Genomic DNA, 22663 nt, shown 5'->3' with positions numbered 1-22663 from the left:
TATGAGTCCGATCTAGCAGTGAGACCCTGAATACCCCCTTGAAAAAAAAAAAAAAAAAAAAAAAAAGCACAAGGAAATTTGAGAGGGCCAGAAAACAGCAATGTCCTCAAGGTTATACAAACACAAGTGACCACCCGATAGCTGCATCAATGTACAAACACCAGGCAAGACCCTGGTGGCCAGAATCCTAACAATCCTCCTCCAGGAACTCAGGGATGAGACTTTAGTCTGTCCAGCCCTGCACTGTGCCCTTGGCCATGGACACTCCAACTTCCCACACAAGCACAGTCCAAAGATACTGTCATTATTCACGCTATTTCTTTCAGTTGTTTCACATTTCCACACTCTCCTTCACTCTTGGGGCTTGAATTTACCCAACAACCAAAATGTGAGCCTGGGTGTGGTGGCACCCACCATTCATACCTACGCCATCTTCCCTCATTTTCTCTACATTTCTATTCCATATTTCACCAATCTGAGCCACATGTTCCAAATCTATTGTGAACCCTCCTCTCCGGTTCTGGGAAAAAAAAAAAAAAACTCTGCTCTTTCCCCACAAAGACTGATCTCCCCACCTTCCTCCCCCAAGTGGAACCAACCCATAACCTCAAGTACGTAGAGCCACAGTGAGGATAAACCAAGTACATGAACATTCACCCTGTTGGATTTGGCGATGAGCAGGTCACAAAGTTCAGGCACTCTGAGGTTTATAAAAATCACAGATCTGCCTAAAACCCAGTCTCCAGCAGCTAAGATCAGGCCAGAGGTGACTTGGATAAGATACCCATGTGACAATGGCCCTTCTCCCACCGCAGAGGACTTAAGATGATTGCATGTTTTCATGGTTAAGCTATGATTCTGGCATGGTAAGTCAGTATTGACAACAACAACATCTACTGGTATAGTGCTTTATTGTTTATGTTTTCGCATTTAATCCTTGCAGCAACCATGAGGTAGGTATGACTATCCCCATTTTACAGATAAGTAAACCAGTATCCCTAGATATATGCCCAAGATTATATGCTTCTTTACTGCAAGCCCACTGAAACTTCAAACCCAAGGGGACTCTTGTGTAGTTCACAGGCTGCTGCCAAGGAAAGTAGAGCAGAAAACTCCAACTGGAAAGGACTGGACCATTCACTGGAGCTTGAAGGAGTCCCTCACCAGGATGAATGAGGCACATTCATAGGCCAAGACCAAGACTGAGCAGGAGAAATCCTAGAGCACGCAGGAGCTGTGAAGCAGGAAGGTCTGGACATTGGTAAGAGCTGACGATGTCTTTGGATCCTTGGGGCCCAGCTTCCATGGATTAGAGAAACAGAGGCCCTCCAGCAGCTACAAGTCCAGGGACTGGCCAACGGCAGCAGGTGAGGCTAGAAGGAGCTGCCACAGAGTGGCACCACCGGGGCTTGGCCCAAGTGCAGTGGTCCTTTAACTTTGTGAAGGCCTTGAGAATCTGATGAAAGTCCCCCTCCCAACCAAAAAAGCACAGACACACATGTACAGATGTACAGACAACGTTTTGCATACAATTTCAGGGAGTCCATGGGCCCCAGGTGGGGGACTCCTCCTTTAGGGCAAAGGTGTCAACCTGAGTAAAGTCACTGATGCAACCTATCTTTAAGCTACTTATATTCATGCTACTGTTCCCCTTTTGCTGCCCCTAATATTTAGAATGTTGTGAAGTTCATCTTTAATTGTAGCCAAGGAAAAGGGGCCCAACCTGTACTCCAGGCAGGAAAAGAGTGTCTATGGCATGGCAGTGGTGACAACCAGAGGGCAAAAGCAAAAGGAAGGATGGGGTCAGATACCAGGGCCCTTCCACCCAGAAGGTCACTTTAGGAGCTTCTCTGTACTCCAATTTAGATGAAGGTTATGGGTCAGTGAAGAGAGAGGCAGTGTTTTGTTGCCTTTTAGGGAAAAAAAAAAAAGTCATTTCCCCACTGGGTACAGAGTGTGGAGTTGTGCAGGTAACGCTCCCATTCCAACCTTTCCCATCTCTATGTCGAAGCACCTAAGCCTCGGCCCAGTCACTCATGCACATGTGGCCAGGCCTCCTATGACCAGTGTATTTACACACTCTTTCATGGAAGAAGGGAAACTGGGACGGGGACCTCAGGCAGAGGGTTCTGTGTTGCAGCACAGGGAATCATGCATTCACCACAGAGAATCAATGAAATGGGAGAATCAAAAGAACCATCTCAAGGACTCAGTGCATATTGGCCCCCAACTACCTCCATGGCTTTTCCTTCTAACCAGGGCACTCCCAGAAAGCAAAGTCCAGAGCTCTGCCTTGGGCCCCATCACCAAAGCTAAGGGGCCCAAGATAGCAGTCCAGGGCTAAAGGGTCATGGGGACTCAGAAGCTGAGGAAGGGAGGCAACCCCAGTTCACTGCAGCCCCAACTCTCATAGGAATCAGGAATCAGGTGATACCTAGATCACTCAGACTCAACAAAAAATGGGAGGCCATGACAGTCTTCCAGGCCCAGTGACCTGGTCTCAGTGGTCACTCTGTTCTGTGTTCACTCATATGCTAGCATTCATTGGCCTGGCTCTAGATGGATGTTTCATCACATGTGGCTAGTGGAGCCCCAGTGAGCCGAATATGGGCTGGGCTAGAGCAAGGATCAAGCAGGAAAGGTGGAGGGAAGCCACCGAAGCCGCTGGCCCTCTTGGCCAGGGCCAAGGGCAACCGCTCATCTTCAGGGGAAGGGGAGGGAGGGTCTTGGCTGTAGCTTGTGGTCCCAGATGGTGGGGCCCCCAGGTCTAAGCCCACCTTGTCTCTAGCCAGAAGTTCCCTCTGTCGCCGTCTCTGCTGACGCCGACCAATCAAGAGGAGAGTCAGAGAGGCTACAAGAACCCCCAGAAGGAAGCCAGCCAGTCCAGCCCCCACTGTGTGGGCCTGATTTGAGGGACCCTGCTGGCTGCCTCGTACCAAGCTGTAAGCTGCTACCACACGAGCTGCCCCACCCTCCTGACATTCACAGGCATAAGCACCCAAAGTCCCTGGGGTCACCACCACCTCTAGCCCATCCCGCCGGGGGGTGAGTGCTGTCATTCCACTGGGCTGATGCCACACACAGGATGCCCACGCTGAGCTGGGGGAGCATGGCAAGACCACGTGCGCAGATGTGGCCACAGGAACTTCAAACACTACTGGGTGTTCTGCAGAGAGATAGCACATACACAGAGTGTGGTAAGATTACAGCTTGGCCTGAGATGGAGAGAAATGCTGGGTGATATCAGATATGACACAGCACTATGGGAACAAGCTAAAAAGGAGATGCTCAGAAGGGTAAGGAGGTGGGTCACTGGCTACCATGTTTTCCAGGATCCAAGTTTTAAAGCAGGTTGAAATGGACAGCTTTCTAACCCCTTTCTATCTATCCCACCCATATTTCTGTAAACAATACAAACCTCCGGGCTCTTTGGGACACAAAGAAGAGACATCTGCTGACTCTATGTCTTGGACCAGCCTACGAAGAGAAGAATAACTGGTAAATCCAGTGTCAACATTCTCTTTCACCATCTCAGTGCCATGGAACATTTATTCCCTCATTAAATCTCCTGCCAAATCACCCTTGAAATTAGTTAATGTTCTCCTTACCAAATCCTTCCCCAGTATCCCTTATGTACTTCATCATGATATTTGCCATGCTAAATTCTACAGTTATTTCTTTTTTTTCCTACAGTTTTTTTCTAGCAGACCATGATCTACTGTAAAGATGTTTGTTGGGTGTGCTTTAAAGGAAATGGGATTCTTCTAAGAAACAGACCTGATTATCCCCAACCACAAGATTTCTCAGGGCCGGGGAGATAGCTCAGTAGAATCAGTGCTTCCCTGGCAAGTGCAAGGGCCTGAGTTCAATCTCCAGTTCCACCAAAAAAAAAAAAAAAAAAGAAAAAAAAAAAAAAAAAAAAAGAAAGATTTCTCTTGTTAAAAAAAAAAAAAATTTAAAAAGCCTGTAGTTTTTATTGTTTTTCCATTAATAGACAGAGTAAATTAGTTTTCTGTAAAATCTAAGCAAATATTGCATGAGTGTAAGTTTCCTAAAAGCAGTTTGCCTTGAAGAGCAACTGTCTCTCTACAGCTGTTAATATATATTGGCTTCTGATGATCTGTTTCAAACAGCACAATCCTGGTTTTCTCAAGATTTGGGCAGACTATAACAGCAAGATGGATCACTCTCTACTGAGCTCTCTAGTGCCACTACCTGAGAAGCGGTGGCCAATGAGAACTCTGCTAGGAGAGGTCGACTGCCAGAGCGACTCCACTTGAGTATGAACTCCTTCAACACAAATTAAAGCCCTGGAAATAAGTTCCAAGACTAGTATAAATGGGTAACCGATGGCTGCTCATTTTAGATGACAGTAAGGAAAGTGAAAAGACCATTTGTACAGCTAGTGCCACAGGAACCTCATAATCTGTTTCTCTTTCTTCAGCAAACTGAAGTATGAAAGACAGAAGGTATACAAATACCAACCGAAGACACACATACATACACACCCCAAAATTTACACATATTTTTAAACAACACTTAAGACTCAAGTACGAAGGATATCTAAAACCAGTGAAATTTTTTTTTTTTTTTTTTTTTTTTTTTTTTTTTTTTGAGACAGGGTCTCACTATGCAGTTCAAACTCACAGCCATCCTCCTGCCTTAGCTTCACAAGTGCTGGGAGTACAGGCACATGCCACCACCTGGCTAGACCAGTAAAATTCTTATTTCAATCACTTTTAGAATAATGAAAAAAAAATTAAAGTATTTGCTTTTGTATTAAAGGATAAAAGTTCCCCCAAAAGGAATTTTAAAATCAGGTCAAAATCCTTAATCAAAGCTGGTCATGGCAGCACATGCTTGTAATCCCAGCACTCACAAGGCTGAGGCAAGAGAATCATTTACACATTAGAGATAAACAAAGATTTATGAATTTATGAAGTGATATGATAGCTAAAATTTGTTTTGAAATACTTGGAAAGCAGTAGAACTATTCATGAAGTAAGACTGGCCAGGAGTTGATGGTTGTTGAAACTGAGGATAAATAGATGGAAATTTGTACAAATAGTTTCTCTACTACTGAATATGTTTGAAACTTCCTACAGTAAAAGTTTTCAAGAGTATCTTTGTCTAGTATTGGTCTATACTGAAATATTTAGGATGAATACAATGTCTGGGATTTTCTTCCACATGACATGTTTTTAAGCTAGCTGCTAAGTGTCTCATATATGATAAGAGCCAAAAACAGACAAGATAGCAATTAGGAGGTTATTAAAGTAGTCCAGTTAAAAAGTGATGATGGCTTGGACTAGAATGGTGGCACAGGGGTGATGGGAAGAAGGCGGCTTCGTGGAATACTAGAGGCAGACTTGGAATGGATTCCAGTATGATGTGGCCATGTCTGGCTTGAGCAGCAGGAGAGATACTGGGTCCTTTATTAAAATGAGAACTAGATGAGAAATACTAAAGAGTAGTACATACTTAGACCTGCTAAATTTGAGTTGCTTGTGAAGCATCCCTAAGGGAATATCAAGTAGGACTTGGATAGGGAATTCTACAGCTTAATCAAAATAATCTGTTGGTTGTCCTCAGCATGTATATGATGTTGGAAATTAGAAGAATGTGTTATGATTTGTGTCTAGTTGTCACCCCAAAGCCTCATGCAATAATGGGGTATACTTCTAGAGTTTGTGATTAACTCATGACCCACTGGGATTATGGGTGTGAGTGCTGCTGAGATTATGTGTGTACTACACCCAGCCTGGGGCAGATAGCCTGAACGCAACTTAAAGGAGACAGACTTGCTCTCTGTTGCCATTGTTGCTGCTAATTCTCCATTTTGCTCTTTTACTCTTTGCCACTGCTATGAAAGGTTGCTCTCTTCCATGTTGCAGGCTGCCTTGGAGCCAGCTGAGTATGGACTGAAACCTCCACAAACTGTGAGCTAAATAAACCTTTCCTTCCTTCAATTTGGGTGTCGGGTATTTGTCCCAGCAATAAGAGAAGAGTAACTGAGATAGAATTACATCACTTAGAGAGTATGGAGGTGTAATGAGAGGGGGCCAGGAACCCAACCAAATGTCAACAATCAGTAGCTGGCTGAGAAAGGAAGCAATAGGGAGACAGAAGAGGAGAATACATAAAGAAAGGAAAAAGGGATGGGTGGCTGTGCAAACACTTCTGAGAGCTCTCATAAGATGGAAACTGAGAACAGTCGACTAGAGAACTGTCTCTCTGATGGACATGGAGTGTCAGCCTCACAGCTGTCGTGAGCTGACATGGACTCAGTCCTACTACCAGGACAGGCAGGACAGGTCTAGCAGAGAGACAAAGACACTGATGAGGCAGCACCAAATGGACCGACAGATGGAAGCAGTATAGGCTGACAGATGGGCATGCACATGATGCAGACATCAACAGAAGAAAAACAAAAAACAGACACAGGGTGGCATTAGTGGATGTGAAATGGGTGAAGCCCTGGACTAGCAGCAGAACCGGACACAGTCATCCGTACTCACCCTCGGCGCTCCCCAGCATGGGCCACACATGCATCTAGCCGCAAACTCCAGGCACAGGCCGGGTCCTGAGCCAGGATACACTCTGAGCAGCTCTGGAGACGACCACAATTGGTTGTGTTCACTTGTATCACCTCCGTACGGGAGCCTACCAGGAGCCAGCCCTACAAGAAGGGAGCAGGGAAGGGGAATACGCTGGATCTCCCAGACTTCAGGGTCATCTATCTCTACAGTCAGATGTCTCCCTAGTGGATTTTCCCAGATCTATAACTCACATGGTATAATTTCATGCTCTCAACTGGCTGTGGTTCCGGGAACAAGGTCAGGTCCTCCAGGACGCTAAGCTGGGTTCCAATGTGCACCGCTCGGTGCAAGTGTCCATCCTCTAGGAGACAAGAAAGGGATAAGAATGATGGCCTAACTGCCCTGTGCATGGGACTCTGGTGCCTGTATGTATTAGGGGGTTCCCTCTGTGATGCGAGTATACCCTATATGGCAACTTGTTTGACTATTAACTATACCTGTACCCAGGTAGAGCACATCATACTCTTTCCCTGAGAGGCTGGTTACCCTGTGGGCTACCACTCTGAGATAGGCTGTATCCGTAGTGACCAGCAGGGGGTGCCCATCAGCGGGAAACACTGGCCTGTCCATGAGTGGGTGGTCCCGGATAAAGGTGAGCACACGATCAGGCAAGGAGAGTGATGAGCTGAACTGCTGTAGCTTCATGTTCTTGGTGATACACTAGAACAAATGCAGGGCTGGGTGACACAGTTTCTCAAAGAACAAAGTGTCAGTAATACTTAGCAGACCTCTTGTCCTGAGGGCAGCTCTTCAATTTACCCCTGGGCTAAAGACCTGGCCTGGCTCCCTTACCTCTCCAGGTCTGGGCTGGGGCACATCATTGTCCGTGACAGGTAGTCCCCTGTTGCAGTCATGTTTTAGCTCTCTGAAGGTACCATTCAGTACTGTCCGAATGTCTTGTGGTCTGAAGGCACAGACAGCAGAGATGGCAGCCCCTTCCCTGGAAGATCACAGGGTAAAAGTATGTATCTGCAGGGAGCTAAAAAACAGCAACTTATCTCTTGTCAAAAGGAATGACCCTTAAAAGCACACATGGGGCCATGGAAGAGTCTATGCATTCTGAAGGAGACAGCAATGACCCTGTGCCAATCCTCTTGTCTCCCACCCTATAACTCTCCACACCAGCAACCCTCACCACTGGGAAGAAAAGATGCCATAGAAGATGGGGGTCCCCATTCCAAGATCAGGTCGAAGCTCAGCCATGTCCTGCAGGACTGTGGAGGCCCGGCCATGCTCAGGCCCTGGACATAGCAGGTCAGCCTTCAGGAAAGTTGTCCACCTCTGCTGAAGGGTCTTCCGACCCCCAAGATCCCCCTGGTGTGACAAGCACATGGAAAATTCTCTTTAGAAGACTAACATTAAGCAAAGAGTATGGGGACAAATACAAGTTTTCCGCTGACTTCAGGGCAGACACAGAAAATGGGGAAACATGCATAGAAATATAAAAACACATACAGACAGAGGAACTGCAGTGACAAAGAGATGCAGGAGTAGATAAGGTCATAACCATGCCAGTAAAAAAGTTAGTTGTGCACTTTATAATGACATGTTTTATTAAGTTCCTCATTTAGCCCTCAAAACAATCACAGGTCAACATCATTATCTTCATTCTACAGATAAATTTTAAATGTGCTTAAAAAAAGAAAAAACCTGCCCAGATCACAGCAAGTGGTGGAGTAGGGCTTTAAACCAGGTCTGTCTGCCACTGGTGCCACCCTTTAATTTCTATACCTATCTACCTCCTATGGACAGTGCATCATAACAGTAACTTGAGGGGGTCTGAGAAGCTAGACATTCCTCAAGTTCTCAGGAAAGAAGCCAGAGAAAAAAGAAGACAGAGCAAAAATGCAAAGACAGAGATCCAGAGAAGAAATGACAGGAGGACACACAGCAGGAGAAGACAAACAGACAGCTAGACAAGGGTCTCACCGCACACACACGGGCCACCCGTGGGACCTTGATGTGCTCATATGAGTCAAATGTTCGGGAAGTCTCAGTAAAGAAGAAGTAGATTTCGTCATCTCCGTCTTCATCCCCCCACTCGGCTGGGCTCAGGGCCACGGCTGCGACAAAGGCTGGGGCTGAGGAGATCATGGCCTCAGATACCCACAGACACAGCCTGGGGCCCCCCAGACTCCACCCAGTCTGTACTTTAGGGGACCCATCTCTCTGTACCCACCGTTAAGCCAGGCTGGCAAGGTCTCTATTCGAATCCAATCCTCAGTGCGACCCACGGCCCGGGAGATGATCGGCTCTGTACCCAGGTAGTTTTTCACAGTGGCAGTATAGAGAACACCCCCTGTAGGGTGACGTGGGGGAGGGAGATGGGCTATCAGAGATCCATAGAGGGAAGCAAAGGCAGAGCAGGGAATAAAGCGGGGCAGCAACTGTCAGGCCTGAATACCTAAGTGCCAGGAACCACTAAGCACATCCCAGGGTCACTTTATAGTAAACATCAAAATAAATTGCCGAGCAACCACTGTTAAGAGAAAACTGTGCCCAAGTGTCCACTGGTATGAAGGGAGAATAAAGAGCTCCCTGGTGTAAATCAGGTTTTGTCTTAGACTTTTGTTACTGGTGTAATAGCCCTATAATATGCTAACTGCCCTGTGACCCTCCAGGAGGGGCACTGGCTTGGCAGAACATTCCAGGGTTAGTTAAGTTTTCTGCTACGGTAAAGTCTGAGGGAACCACTGTTCTTTCTGAGTATCAGTAGGCATACACTATTCTGGAACAAGTCATAACCCTAGGATACACTAGAATCCCTTGGGGGCTTAATCAGAATATAAATCCCTAGTCCTAGACATCCTCATTCAGTAGAATTAAGGGGTGCTTAATTCTTAATTAAGGGGTGCACTGCACACAAGCAATCAGAATTATTCTGATACAAGAGGGTCGAGCCCCAGTTTGCAAAATTTTGAGAAAACACAAGGCCACGGGATGAATGGGACTTCACAGACAGTAAAGAAAGCAGCAAAGAAATTGGGACCTTTCTCCCAACATAGCAGAAAGACAGAGGCACTCCTGGAATGCTGAAGATTTGAGAAGAGAAAATCATCACCCTGGGTTGGAAGGGAGGTGCAGTTCTTTGGGTTGAATGGGAAGGAACTATGACTACCCTAATACTGCCCAGGAGTCCGACATGAATAGGAAGACAATGAATCAGGGTAGTGGAAGGATGCCTGGAGCAGTCCTGAGCATCACAGGTACTCTGGAGAGAACAAGATGATGTACTTTCATCACCTGTTGTGTAACAAGGCATTTGTCAGGTGTTGAGTACATTAGTGCCCTCAAGAATTCCCATTTGAGCCAGGAAGACAAGCACACAGTCAGACAACAGGAGGCTTGATCTAGTATGTGGGGGAGGGGGACTGCAAAGGAGAATCGAGCTACATCTACCTAGGACCCAGCATGTCTAAAGAATGAGAAAAAAAATCTGTCATACAAGGAGGACTTTGGGAAGGAGACAGGCAAGCATCAAAGAAGCGAGCCAGGTGCATGCATGTGAGAATACTGGTGGCTAAAATTCAAAGAGGCAGAGTGGGGAGCTAGGCAGGGTAGGTGAGCAGAGATAATGTTGGAGGAGTGAAGATGATCTCCCAATTGTGAAGAATATGTTCTGCCATAGCAGCAATGTGGATTGTGTCATGCAGGGAGGAGTAAAATGGCAGAGGTATTTTTTTTTTAAAGGGAAGTGATAATCAGCTTTATGTTTTTGAGAAGATATACTATTTATAGGCCATTCACACAGTCCAAGCAAGTGTAGAAGGCCAGAACAAACAAACAAAAAAAGCAGAGCGAATATAGGAGACAGACTTAAAAGATACTTCCAAAGTAGAATCCATTAACAAGGTTTGAAAATGAACTGAACATGTGATAGGAAAAAAATGGAGTAAAATAATATTTTTCGGGCTTACATGACTGATGACAGTAGATGGTAATGTTATTACCCAAGGCAGGAAATGACAAGAAAGGTCCACAAAGGAGGCAGTAGAGGGGAAGTGAATTTAGCCTTGACCTTGCTAAGGTAGATATGCTGTCAGGATATGGGTCAGAGACGAAAGAAGGCAATTAAAGAGAGAGCTCTGGGAAACAGGACTAGTCAGTAACTTGAGAGTCATCACATATCATAAGTTCCAACATGAACAACAGAAAGGTAATAAGGAGAAAGGCAAAATTAGTGCCCTGCCCCTTAAGGGCAGGAGGAGCTGCTGCTCACTAGGTCAGAAAGCTGGAGAAGCAAGGAAGACTGCTGTGCTAGGAGCTGGTATATGGAGGTCTTAGCAAGATCTTTCAGTGTTCTGCTTGCTAGGAAAGCAGAAGAAAGCCATATGGAGGGAACAATAACCACCCTAAGGCCACACATGCTCCAGAAAAGCTGCATGTGGCAGGCACTGGTAAGACAACTGGCCTACAAAAAACAGTCTATGTAAAGCAAAAAAAGATCCAGGAGGATACTGAGGGCAGTAGTTGAAGGAGGGGAGCTGAAAACCTTCTTGGGGAATGGAGAGACTGTTCTATCATTTGAGATTACATAAAGAATTCAAGTGATTTGGAGCCAGGAAGACTTTCATTTGGACCCTATTATTAATTACATGATCCCTGGCAAACTAATGTTCCTAAACCTCAGCTTCTTCAAATGTCAAATAAGGGGAATACCACCTTCCACTCAGAGAAAGCATAGAGGATTGGACAAGATCAACCACAGAGCAGCCCTGGCTGGGATCTGGCACATGGTAGGCCTTCAGTGAGTGGCAGCCCCTTCTGAAACCTCAGTGCGCTATATGCTATTGGAAGGAGACAGGGAGCTACAAAATGGCATCCCATTCCCTTCCAGGAATCTCAGAAAAGAAAAACCATGGGGCAGCAAATGAGCCAAGCTTCTGTATTTCCAAGAGAAGAAGTGTTGATAGAGAAGGGCTAAATTGAAAACTTTTCCTAATAGTGCAAGACACAAAATACCCTAAAGCCAAAGTCTGACAGTATCTGTGTGATGATCCCCCAAGATGGAAAGGTGTGGTACAGGAGACAGTTACATTTATTTGGGGAATATGGCTTAGAGTATGGAATTGACAAATAACTAATATTCTAGAAACTATAAAGACTACAGATCACCATGAAAAACCCAACAATGAATGGAAATAAAAGGTCACAAAATGTCCTAAGGGATCAGTGGGGGATCTAGTAACACTGTAAACTAGAAGTGCAGAAGAGAACAGTCAAAGTGAAATGACAGAAGGTCACTGACTCAAAAGACTGCAGGAGGATCAGACACACTGGGAGGAAGTAGAGTACCAAGGGACTGTGACAGTCTTACAGAAGACACAGTAGCCATTACAGTCAGGAGGACAGGACGACAGGACCACTGCATGACCTAGATTCTCCAAGACACTATCAATTCCCAAGTACAGTGCAATGAGATTGCAATGTTTACGTAACAAAATATCCCTGAACATCCCATAATCATTTGGCAAATTCATGCTGAATGGATCAAGTCAGTAAAAATTAAACCATTGGTAAAAGATGATGGGCAAAACAGAGTGATGCCCACAAAGCTGAGTTCAGTTGATAAGTCAGAGAGGTAAAAAAAAATACTGGCGCTAATTCTGCCCTGTTTTAAAACACACACACACACACACACACACACACACACACACACACACACACAATCTGCAAGCATAGGAAAGAATTTTGGAGGAGCTGTAACTCTATGATGTTAATGATGTTTGTTTCTGATTAATAGAATCAGAAGTGATTTTCTTTATGCTTTTTTGTATTCACTTTTTTTTATGTGGAATCTTTCACTTGGTAACCCAAAATTAAGAATTTTAGAAATTTTTTAAAAAGACTGAAAGCCTCAAAACAAAGAATCACAACAAAGGAAAATCAGAAATATGTGTGAAAGTGGATCCCTACTTGCACAGATGGAAAGCCTATGAACAGCCTCCCAAATGTGTTAGTACCCCAAAACTGACATGCTGGGACATGTGTCATAACAGGGAATATTTCACTACACCATGGGGGTTCCTGTTTTCCATTCTGGTGGAAAATTCTCACTTTTAAAAGCGTAAGAGTTATCTGCTCATTAGGTTTTACTTGTTTGTTTTTTGAGACAAGGTCTTGCGGGATTTCAGGCTGGCTTTGAGTTCACTCTTTAGCCTGAGCTGGTCTCAAATTTGTAGGGATCCTCCTCCCTCAGCCCCTGCTCCCCAGTGTGAAGATTATAGGTGTGCACTACCATACCCAGATCATAATTTTTCGAAAGATTTTCATCATTCTGTCCCTGATTTTTTTACCTCTTCTCTTCATGTTCAGATGTTTTTTAGGACACATAGCTCCTACTCTAATTTCTCCATTTCCTTATGTAAGTATTGAGGCAGCTCTTTAACAGCCATTTAGGAAGACACAATTTGATTACTGAAGATGCAGCTTTCACTTTCCCACTGTTGGTCATGTAGAATTTCTATAACCATCTTGTTTCAGTGTATGAATGATAATCTTGGGACAGACACACGTGGACTTAAGAGGAGGGCTTGGCCCCCAAAAGGTGGAAGCAGCCAGGGCATCTGCAACAAGCAATATGCAGCACTCCTGGGTGGATCACAAGACACAGTGGGACTGAAAGAAGTGGGGACAAAAACACAAGATGGGTTCCCAAAGAGAAAGAGCAAAAGCTTCTTCATATCTTAAAGAAAGCCTGATTTCTAACAGGACAGAACACAGGAATGAAGACAGACAGAATGCTGCCTGTAGCTTAAGTACCTGGGTGAACAGTGGCAGTGTGCACTCAGACAAAGAAATGCTGGTGGTGGAGTCATTTTGGAGAAAGTGACCAAAGCTTATGGCCTCAGTTTAGAGTGTGTTGATTCTGAGAACCCTGTGGGACTTTCAAAAGGAGATGTCAAAAAGGGAGCTGGATGTATGTCCTATACCTCAATTATGTCTGGGTGGCAAGCACAGACTGGGGAAGCATCAGAATGTGGTACACGAAGAAGCCATGGGGCCAGCTGAGATCACAACTGCACTGAGCAAGGGACTGCTTGGTGGAGGCTAAGGAGCCCTAACACATAAAAGATGAGCAGAAGAAAACAAACAAACAACCTACCATGGAGACTGAGAAAGACTCACAGGGATTTTAGGTTACATACTACTCTCAAAATACACTTCTCCAAACTTAAACAGTACCAATAAAGTCACTGAGATCACTTTGCTAATTTTATCTAAGGATAGTACAGATAAATGCCATATTTGAAAACTAGACTTATGAAGTTTTTCTTAAACACACAAATAATAAATACATGAAAAATTATTCAACCTCACTAGCAGAAATGTCAATCAAAGATACAGTGGACAATGGGGCTTGGAAGATAGCTCAGCAGTTAAAGCACCTGCCTGGCAAGTGCAAGGACCCGGGTTCAATCCCTAGTACTGCATGGCATGACAGCCCCATGCAGTACATGCTGGCCACAGAAACTGGGCATAGAGGTACACACTTGTAATCCCAGTGCTGGGGAGGCTGAGACAGGAGGATCACTACAAGTCCGAGCTACATAGTGAAACCCTGTACCAAATAAATAAATAAATAAATGATTTTTTTTAATTTTTTAAATACAGTGGAGGAAGCCACTGCTTGTTTGAGTATTTGGCAACTATATTACTTGACATTTACAAAGGTGTGATGAATCAGACTCATCATTGGAGGCAAGACTAACTGGAGAGCGATTTTAATAATCTATCAGTCACCAACAAACTCTTTACACCCTTCGGGCTGGCCAAATAGCTCAGCAGATTAAAGCCCCTGTAAGCAGGTGCAAGGGCCGGGAGTTCAATTCCTGGGCCTGCTGTGCCAGCCCCATCCCCTTGGAAGCACTGAGATGGCAACTGAGATTGGGCATGGTGGCGCACACTTGTAATCCCAGCACTTGGGAGGCTGTAAACAGGAGAATCACTATGAGTCTGATCTAGTAGTGAGACCCTGAACATCCTGTAGACCCTTCCTTAAAATACAGAATAAATAAATAAATAAATAAACAAACAAAATCTTTACACCCTTCAACCTAACAATTCTACATACTAGACTGATTTACACGTCATTAGTTAGATTCAAATAAAGGACTGACTTAACATCTTGGTTAAGATTCTTGTTGCAGCATTCTTTATATAAGCAGTAATTGATTTTAAAAGTTGACTTTTAAAGTTAATAATTACATGGGAATATCACTCTTATGAAAGAAGAATATGTAATTCATAAAAACTATTATTTTTAAACAATTTTACAATATCTGCCGGGCATGGCAGCACACATCTATAATCTCAGCACTGAGAAACTGAGGCAGGAAGATCTCTGTGAGTTCAAGGCCAGCCTGAACCACATAGTTAGACCCTTTCTCTAAAAGAAAGCAAAACAAAAGAACCAATTTCTATGACAGGAAAATGCTTAATAGTAAATGAAATAAGCATGCTAATTCCAATTTATTTATAAACACATACATAAATAGACATAGTAAAAAGAAAATCCTCAATATACTCCATAATAAAAACAGTAATTACCTGGGGATGACAGAATTACAAATAAAACTTTCACTTTCTTCTTTATATATTTCTAAATTTTCTACAATGCACATTGTAATTTTTATAATTTAAGTAAATATTTCTGATATGATAGCTCAATAACATTTTCACTACTAAAAACTCTTTTTTACAATTTCAAAATACTCCTATTATTGGTAAGAATATTTTTATAAAACTAACTGGGAATTTTGGTTCAATTCTTACATACTGTTCTCACTAGCTTCTATATTGACAGTTGCAAAACAGAAGGGCAATAGGACATAATGGATCAATACTAAAAGCCCCAAGTGAATACTGGCACTTATGAAGAAAAAGAAAAACGTTAAATGATAGCCCTATAAAGTAAGAACAACAAGCAAAATTCATAATATTGGTATTGACTATGATTGGAATACGAGGCATCTAGAAACACAGAGGTTCTACGTTAATTGGAGATGCCATTCTAAACTAAAAATTGATTTCTGACCATTTCTATCAATTGTCAGTTCAGAAACAATCCTGAATTTTTTTCCTCCTTTGGCCAACTCTGATTGTGATCATTTAGATAGGAAAAAAAAAAAAAAAAAAACTTTGAAATGATCTCTTTTCACTTTGCAGTTACTTTACTTATAAAATGTGCCTTCTTAAATCACATCCTAATATAAATTCACTTGCTGACTCCACAAAGAAATTATTCAGTCACAGTGTTTAAAGACTATTGCTTGAAACAAAGCATGTTAACTGATTACTTTGAATTATTGCAACTGAGAATTTACTTATGTTGACAAACAATTCTATAGGATCAATACACATTTATGGTTAAAACTTAAAAACCTTTCTTAATGATCTCAATGAATGGTTCAGTTTTTGTCAAAGTTCTTGATAAAAGCCAAGAAAAATATTCACTAAACTGCTGTCCAAAGCAAAGCATTGCGGCATGTGCCCGTAATTCCAGCACTGGGAAGGCAGGAGGGATTGCCATGAGTTCAAGGCAAGCCTGGACTACAGGGACACCTTGTCTCAAAAGAACCAAACAAAAAGAAAACCAACAACAACAACAAAAAAAAACTGTTTTGTGCAAACAGTTAAATAAGAACTCATTAATTTCTGTAGTAGATGAGAATCTCAACACCTCAAACTTTGTATTTACTTACCACGTACATTATTTTCAAGAACTATCAATATTTTTTCAGAAAAGGAAAGTAACTAACTTTTATATGACTTACATGACTACATAATGATTTAATCTGCATAGCTTTTAAGACTTTTCCTAAAATAAAGTCATACATGAGCAAAAGTTCATCATTAGGTTCTCAGTCCCAATTTTTTTTTTTTTTTTTTTTTTTGGTGCAGTACTAGGGATTGAACTCAGGACCTTGCACTTGCCAGGCAAGTACTTATTCTACTGAGCTATCTCCCAGCCCATGAGTCCCAATTTTTGATTCAAATAAAATATCATCCAGAACTACAAGCAAGTATAAATTTTCCTCTTTTTTGTGGTACCAGGGATAGAACTTGGGACCTTACGCTTGCCAGGCAGGCACTTATGCCACTGAGCTATCTTCCTGGCCCATAAATATCAATCTTATGATAAAGTTCACAGCACAAATCAGTGAAGAAAAAAAAACAAGCATAATAAATGACACTAAGTAACTAACTACTAACTAAAAATTTTAATTTGGATTCCCCATTCTCATAGCCTTCATCAAGATTAATTTTAAATATACAAAGAGGAAAAAAAAAATAAAAGACAAAAATGTTATCTGCTCTCTATATGAAAAAAGACTGACTTTTAAAAAATATAATCTAGATCCCAATATTCTGGAAGGCTAAGGCAGAAAGACTGAAAGTTTAAGCCCAGTCAGAAATTCAGCAATTTAAGTGAGATCCTGCCTCAAAATAAAAAGTAGAAGAAAAAGTCTGCAAAGGCCCAGGGTTCAATCCTCAGTACCAGTGGGGGTATTGTTGATGGAGAAGGATGATTGGACAGATAGATAGATGGATGGATGGATTTCAAAGCAAAAGATACATAGATCAGAACAGTGGGATCCTACTTGGTAATTGGCCCAAGAATATGAACAAAGGATTTGTCCAAAAAATAAAAATAAGTGCTAACCATGAAAATCTTCAACTTCACTAATGTTCAAAGAAACACAAATTCAAATAATGTATCTCAGGGCTGGCAAGACAGCTCAGCAGACTAAGCGCCTGCTTAGGCAAGCTCAAGGATGGGGTTCAATACCACGTACCACCTGCAGTGCCCGCCCCAGCCCCAGGGCACCGAGTCCAGGCATGGTGGCACATGCCTGTAATCCCAGCACTGGGGAGGCTGAAAATACAAGTACCACTAGGAGTTCGAGCTGTGTAGTGAGACCTGTGCCAAATACATTTTTAAAAAATTAATATATCCTTTTTTTGTTTTTGAGACAGGGTCTCCCTATGTGGTCCAGATTGGCCTTGAACTCATAGGATCCTCCTGCCTCAGCCTCCTGAGTGCTAGGATTACAGGAGTGCTCCACCATTCCTGGCTTAATGTTTTTGTTTTGTTTTGTTTTGTTTCTGTCTTTTTGAGACAGGGTCTTACTATGCCACTCCGGCTGGTCTTGAGCCCACTTCATAGCCCAGGCTGGTCTTGAACTCTCAATGATCCTCCTGCCTCGGCCTCTTGAGTGTTGACATAACCAGCATGTGCCACCATACCAGGCTAATACATCTTTTTTTTTTTTTAATGTATTTAGTACAGGGTCTACAGGGTCTCACTACACAGATCAGACTCATAGTGATCCTCCTGTTTTCAGCCTCCTGAGCACTGGGATTACAGGTGCACACCACCACGCCTAGTCTCATCCACTGTCTCAGTGAGCCCCAGGAGCAGGGCCCACACAGCAAGTGGGGATCAACCACCATCCTCCCCTGCACCTGCCTAAGCAGGTACTTTAATCTGCTGAGATATCTGGCTGGCCCTAATATATCATTTTAAAGTCTCAAATAAGCAGAGATATTTTACTTTCAACATATTATGGTGAATTTTATGTGAGAAAACAAAACACTTCTATATATTGCTGGCTTAGGGTGTAAATTGATACACCTTTTCTAAAAACTCAATTAGCAATAGATAATGAGATATAAAATGTTCACACCCTTTGCTATATTTATCTATTTCTAGGAATCTTAAGATGATTTAACATGAGGACCAAAAAGTGAACAAAACTATTTACTACATCAATATAGATAATAACTAAAACTAGAAGATGAGTGACATAATACCATTAAAAATTACTTCTATATTTTTCAAAGTATAAAGAAATTCCTATTATACAAAGTTACAGGACATGTAATCCCAGCACTCAGGAGGCTGAGGCAGGAGAATCATTTCGAGCTCAACACCAACCTGGGCAATGAAGTGAGCTCAAGGCCAGCCTGAATAGCATAGTAAGGCCCGGTCTCAAAAAGACAGTAAGTACATAATAAATAAATAAATAAATAAATAGTTACATGACAAAATTCAAATTCATATAACCATGAAGTATAAGATCTTAAAGTGTTATAATACATAAAATTTCTATTAACCTGCTTTATTACACTCATATGAGAAACTACCTAGCTTTTCAATGAATTTGGAGGGTGTATGTGTGGTGTAGAACTAATATACAGTTATGAGGCACAAAAACAGCTTGCTTTCTGACTACCAAAGAATTAGTCATTCTCCAGAAGAGATTTAGGCATGATCTATGTTAAACTATTCCACACTTGCATAATTGTAGGTGGCTTGGCCAAAGGAAGCAACCACAGAAATGTATTTAATAGTCATTACTGATTCCCCTGAACAACAAAGCACTAGCCAGCAAAATGTATGTGCTTGAATATATATGGGTGTGCACACACACACACACACACACACACACACACTTAAAGGGCTAGAAAGAAACTAGACACAGGCAGTACTTTTATAAGAAGAGACAGTCTAGAACTGCATTAGTATGTGTAGCCACACATGGGACTGTTTACATAAAATTAAAGTGTCTTTCTTCTGTCACAGTAGTCACATTTCAAGGCTCAACAGCCACAACAGCAAGAGCCTGCTGAACTGTACAGTGCAAGTGTAGGACATTTCCATTATCATACAAAGAAAGATATTTTAGACAGTGCTGTTCTAGACTTAGTTTTTTCTTTATGCATTTTCCAAGTTTATTACAATATTCATTATAGTAGATTCCTCTTTGGTCACAGGCACTCAGGGAAGAACAAGAAAGGCTAAAAAAAAAAAAAAGAGAGAGAGACAGGAATAATAGACATTCCAAGGAAAGAAACACACAGAAATTCCAACAGCAGGGGTGGGGAAGGAAGCAGTTAGAGCAAGAAAGCACAGGTTCTTGTCTCTCCCCACTCACCAGCCATTATAGCTGCTGACCGCTGAGCTGGCTCAAAAGGACATTTTCCCCGGCCACTCTCAAGTCTTTCAACCTGCTGGAAGCTGGACACATCCTACAGACCAGAAGGGGGCAATTGGTTTAGGGGTCGTGGGGGAATGGGGTCATGGTGAGAGGTACAAAGATGGTCAGATGGAGAAAAAGCCAATTCCCATCCCTGTCCCCTCCCATGACTGCCATTCCCACTGTCACCTACTCCTGATTCCCCTATAGAGTCCTGATTTTCTGTCTCTGCTACCCCTTCTTCATCAGTTTATTCCTTTTTTCTCAATTCCTTTAGTACCTATCACCCACATGCCCTGATAAAGGAGCACCCAGAATGGCCCCAGAAAACACTGAGACTGGATAAGGTATTTCCACTTGTTCACTACTAACTGTAGAGCTTACAATTGACTAAATAATGTTCTACAGGATAAAGAGGATTGGGAAGATAGCCAGTCTCCTAAAGGCTGGAACTCTTAGGAAGTTCAAAGAAAAGTGCAGGCGAAGAGAGGATCAGCTCTCAAGTCCAGGAACCTAGAGAGAAAAGGACCATCATCCCCCTACTCCTACTCCAAGAGTGAAAGACAGGCCAAGAGTCATATATCCAACAGAGGAAAAGAATCCTCAAAGTCAGTGAAGAATGACCTGAAGCTTAATTCTGAATCTGAGAGTCTGACAAGTATCTTCCTTTTCCAGGGACTCCAGAGGAACTGACCTTGGTGGGATGCCAGAGTTCCAGCTGGGTCAGCCAGAAGTTAATTTAGTCTAGCATCCTGTGCTAGAAGAGGTTGTCAAAATAGCATCTAAAAATGGAAATCAAGGGTGATTTCAATGTAGGACTGAAAAGAAAGTTAACTGCAGCTGGTTGGGAACCAAAGTTATGGATGGAAATGCAGGCATGCTATCTCCAGCTCACAACTGGGTAGATATAACAGTGTGACTACAGCTTAATTTCTTCGATGGTAGTTCGAAGAAACTAGATGGCTCATTTCTTTGTTGTAAATGGCAAACAAGATACTATTGAGAAGCTCTTTAAGATAGAGTGTTAAAATGAGATTATGGAAAAAAATGAGATAGGAACTGAGGTCTCCCAAGAAGCTTTATTAGGTCAAAAGAACCTAATGGAATGGAACACCCCCAGAATCATAAGCATTTTGCCTATGTAACAGTGGGAACACCCTTGCCTGGGAAGAAAGATAAAAGTTCTGTGATTTCCAAGATTACCAAGGGTTTGAGCTTTAGAATGGAGATCATCACCTCTTCCCTAAGGCAGTAACCTCTGTTTGCTGCCTAGGCCTATCTCTACTTTACATATACTCCCCAGTTTTATTCTCCAAAGTATCAGCCACTGACTAGCTAGTAGATTTTTAAGCACAAAAGTACAAAAAAAAAAAAGCCCACTACTGCCTGGAGTACAAATTCTGATTCAGTCTATGCATTTTCCACTACTTCTTACAGTGGTGTCTGTTCTACCCAAATCAAATCATTGAATCCTGAAATACACATTTTCTCATGTCTACATCTAAGACTGCTCCCTCACAGTTCACCAAAGACTAAAAAGATGAGCCTTTTTTCAGTTCTTAATCTCTTCCATCTCCACACACTTTTTGACACTCGATTTACTCTCTTGCTTGAAATACTCTTTTTGGCTCTTGAAACTCTACTTTCCTGGAGTCCCTGTTCCTACCAAATGATTCTCTATTTTCTCTTTAGCATCTACATGTGTATCTTAATGACCTATTCATAGTCCTTTTCACACAGCCTTCAAAAATCCCATTCATTCTTATACCTCCAGCCCTTCTGTATATAAATCATTCCTTGCGATCTGAGTCTAATGTTTTCCAATCCCTAGTCCACTTTTTGTTGACTGCTAGTCTCCCTCCAGAGATCAACTACAAACCCCTTAAAAACTCTACATGTCAAAAGGAGTCTCCTTCCTTTTCTCCCAATAGCTGAATCCTTCTAATCTTTGAGCCTACCATGAAAAAACTGGATAGGCTGTGATTACCATGTGGTCAAAATAACCTTTTCCAAGGGGCCGGGGAGATGGCTCAGTGGAATATGTGCTTCCCTGGCAAGCACAAGGGCCTGAGTTCAATCCCCGGTTCTGCGCAAAAAAAGAAGGAAAAAAAAAAAAAAAAAAAAAAAAACACCTTTTCCTAGGGCTTGACAGAGGCAAATCATTTCTAATACATTCTCTATTGATAGGTTTAGACTTTTCACTGCATTATTGTGTCAGTCAGCAGAATCTCCCAAAATCAGCTGTAGTGAAGTCAAGCCCCACAAGGTGAAGGCCAAGGCTGGATAGGAAGACTCTCATTAAGCAATGAATTTGGAACTGGTCCTTTGCCCTTGGTCAAGAAGGAAAGAAGGCATATAAAAGATGAATCCCACATGAAAAAGAAAAAGAAAAAAAGTCCAATATATGAAACACAGCACATGGCACAAGAAACTGAAGACAAAGTCTTCTGGGCTACAGGCTGGATTAGTGATACAGAGTAGTAGAACAGAGCCAAACAAATCTAGGTTTAAACATTGGCTCTGCCTGTGCTAGCTATAGAATCTTAGACAGGACAGCTAATTTTCTCTCAATTCTAATTTCCTTGCTTAAGAAATGGAAATAAATAACACTTAAGTATCATGATGAAAATTAAGCCTAATCACACATGGAAAGTACTAGTACCAAGAAAGGACCAAAAGGGTAAATAACAACCAAAACATATAATAGATACTGGGAAATAAGAAGAAAATGTTCAAATGAGGAGGGGAACAAGGGAGGGGAAGGAGTAAAGGAAAGAAGGGACAAGGGAAAAAAGAATAGAAGGAAAAAATGGAAACAAAGCTTTTATAAATAAGAAGGGGAAGAGGAGTTGTAAAGAGGGGAGGAGAGGGCCGGCGGTATAGCTCAGCAGACTAACCGCTTGCTTAAGCAAGCGCAGGGGCCAGGGTTCGATCTTTGGCTCTGCATGCCGCACCGGCCCTGCCTCCGAGTGCGCTGGGCCGGCGATGGAGTCCAGGCGCGATGGCACACACCTATAATCCCAGAACCTGGGAGGCAGAAATCAGGAGGATTACTACTAATGTGGGCTATATAGTGAGACC

The 22663-nt window shown here is 42.5% G+C and overlaps 1 protein-coding gene across 4 annotated transcripts in view; it reads right to left on the bottom strand.

Moving 5' to 3' along the window:
* Positions 1-913: 913 nt before the first annotated feature.
* The window catches only part of Sema4f (ssemaphorin 4F), a 28384-nt gene continuing 6634 nt past the window's right edge, over positions 914-22663 (bottom strand). For all 4 annotated transcript variants that reach the window (XM_012515338.2, XM_004634130.3, XM_023718452.1 and 1 more), the window contains 10 exons: positions 19541-19634; positions 8779-8898; positions 8529-8680; positions 7735-7913; positions 7392-7539; positions 7037-7259; positions 6791-6900; positions 6519-6679; positions 3419-3477; positions 914-3166 (listed from right to left, as the gene is read on the bottom strand). In XM_012515338.2, coding sequence (XP_012370792.1) covers positions 2556-3166; positions 3419-3477; positions 6519-6679; positions 6791-6900; positions 7037-7259; positions 7392-7539; positions 7735-7913; positions 8529-8680; positions 8779-8898; positions 19541-19634 — 1857 coding nt within the window. In that variant the 3' untranslated portion in view covers positions 914-2555. The remainder of the gene's footprint in view (positions 3167-3418; positions 3478-6518; positions 6680-6790; positions 6901-7036; positions 7260-7391; positions 7540-7734; positions 7914-8528; positions 8681-8778; positions 8899-19540; positions 19635-22663) is intronic.

The sequence above is a fragment of the Octodon degus genome, unplaced genomic scaffold (assembly GCF_000260255.1).
Source record: "Octodon degus isolate 3935 unplaced genomic scaffold, OctDeg1.0 scaffold00058, whole genome shotgun sequence".
Lineage (NCBI taxonomy): Eukaryota > Metazoa > Chordata > Mammalia > Rodentia > Octodontidae > Octodon > Octodon degus.
Note: the sequence above shows the minus strand (reverse complement) of the source record. Positions and strands in the feature narration are given on the sequence as shown.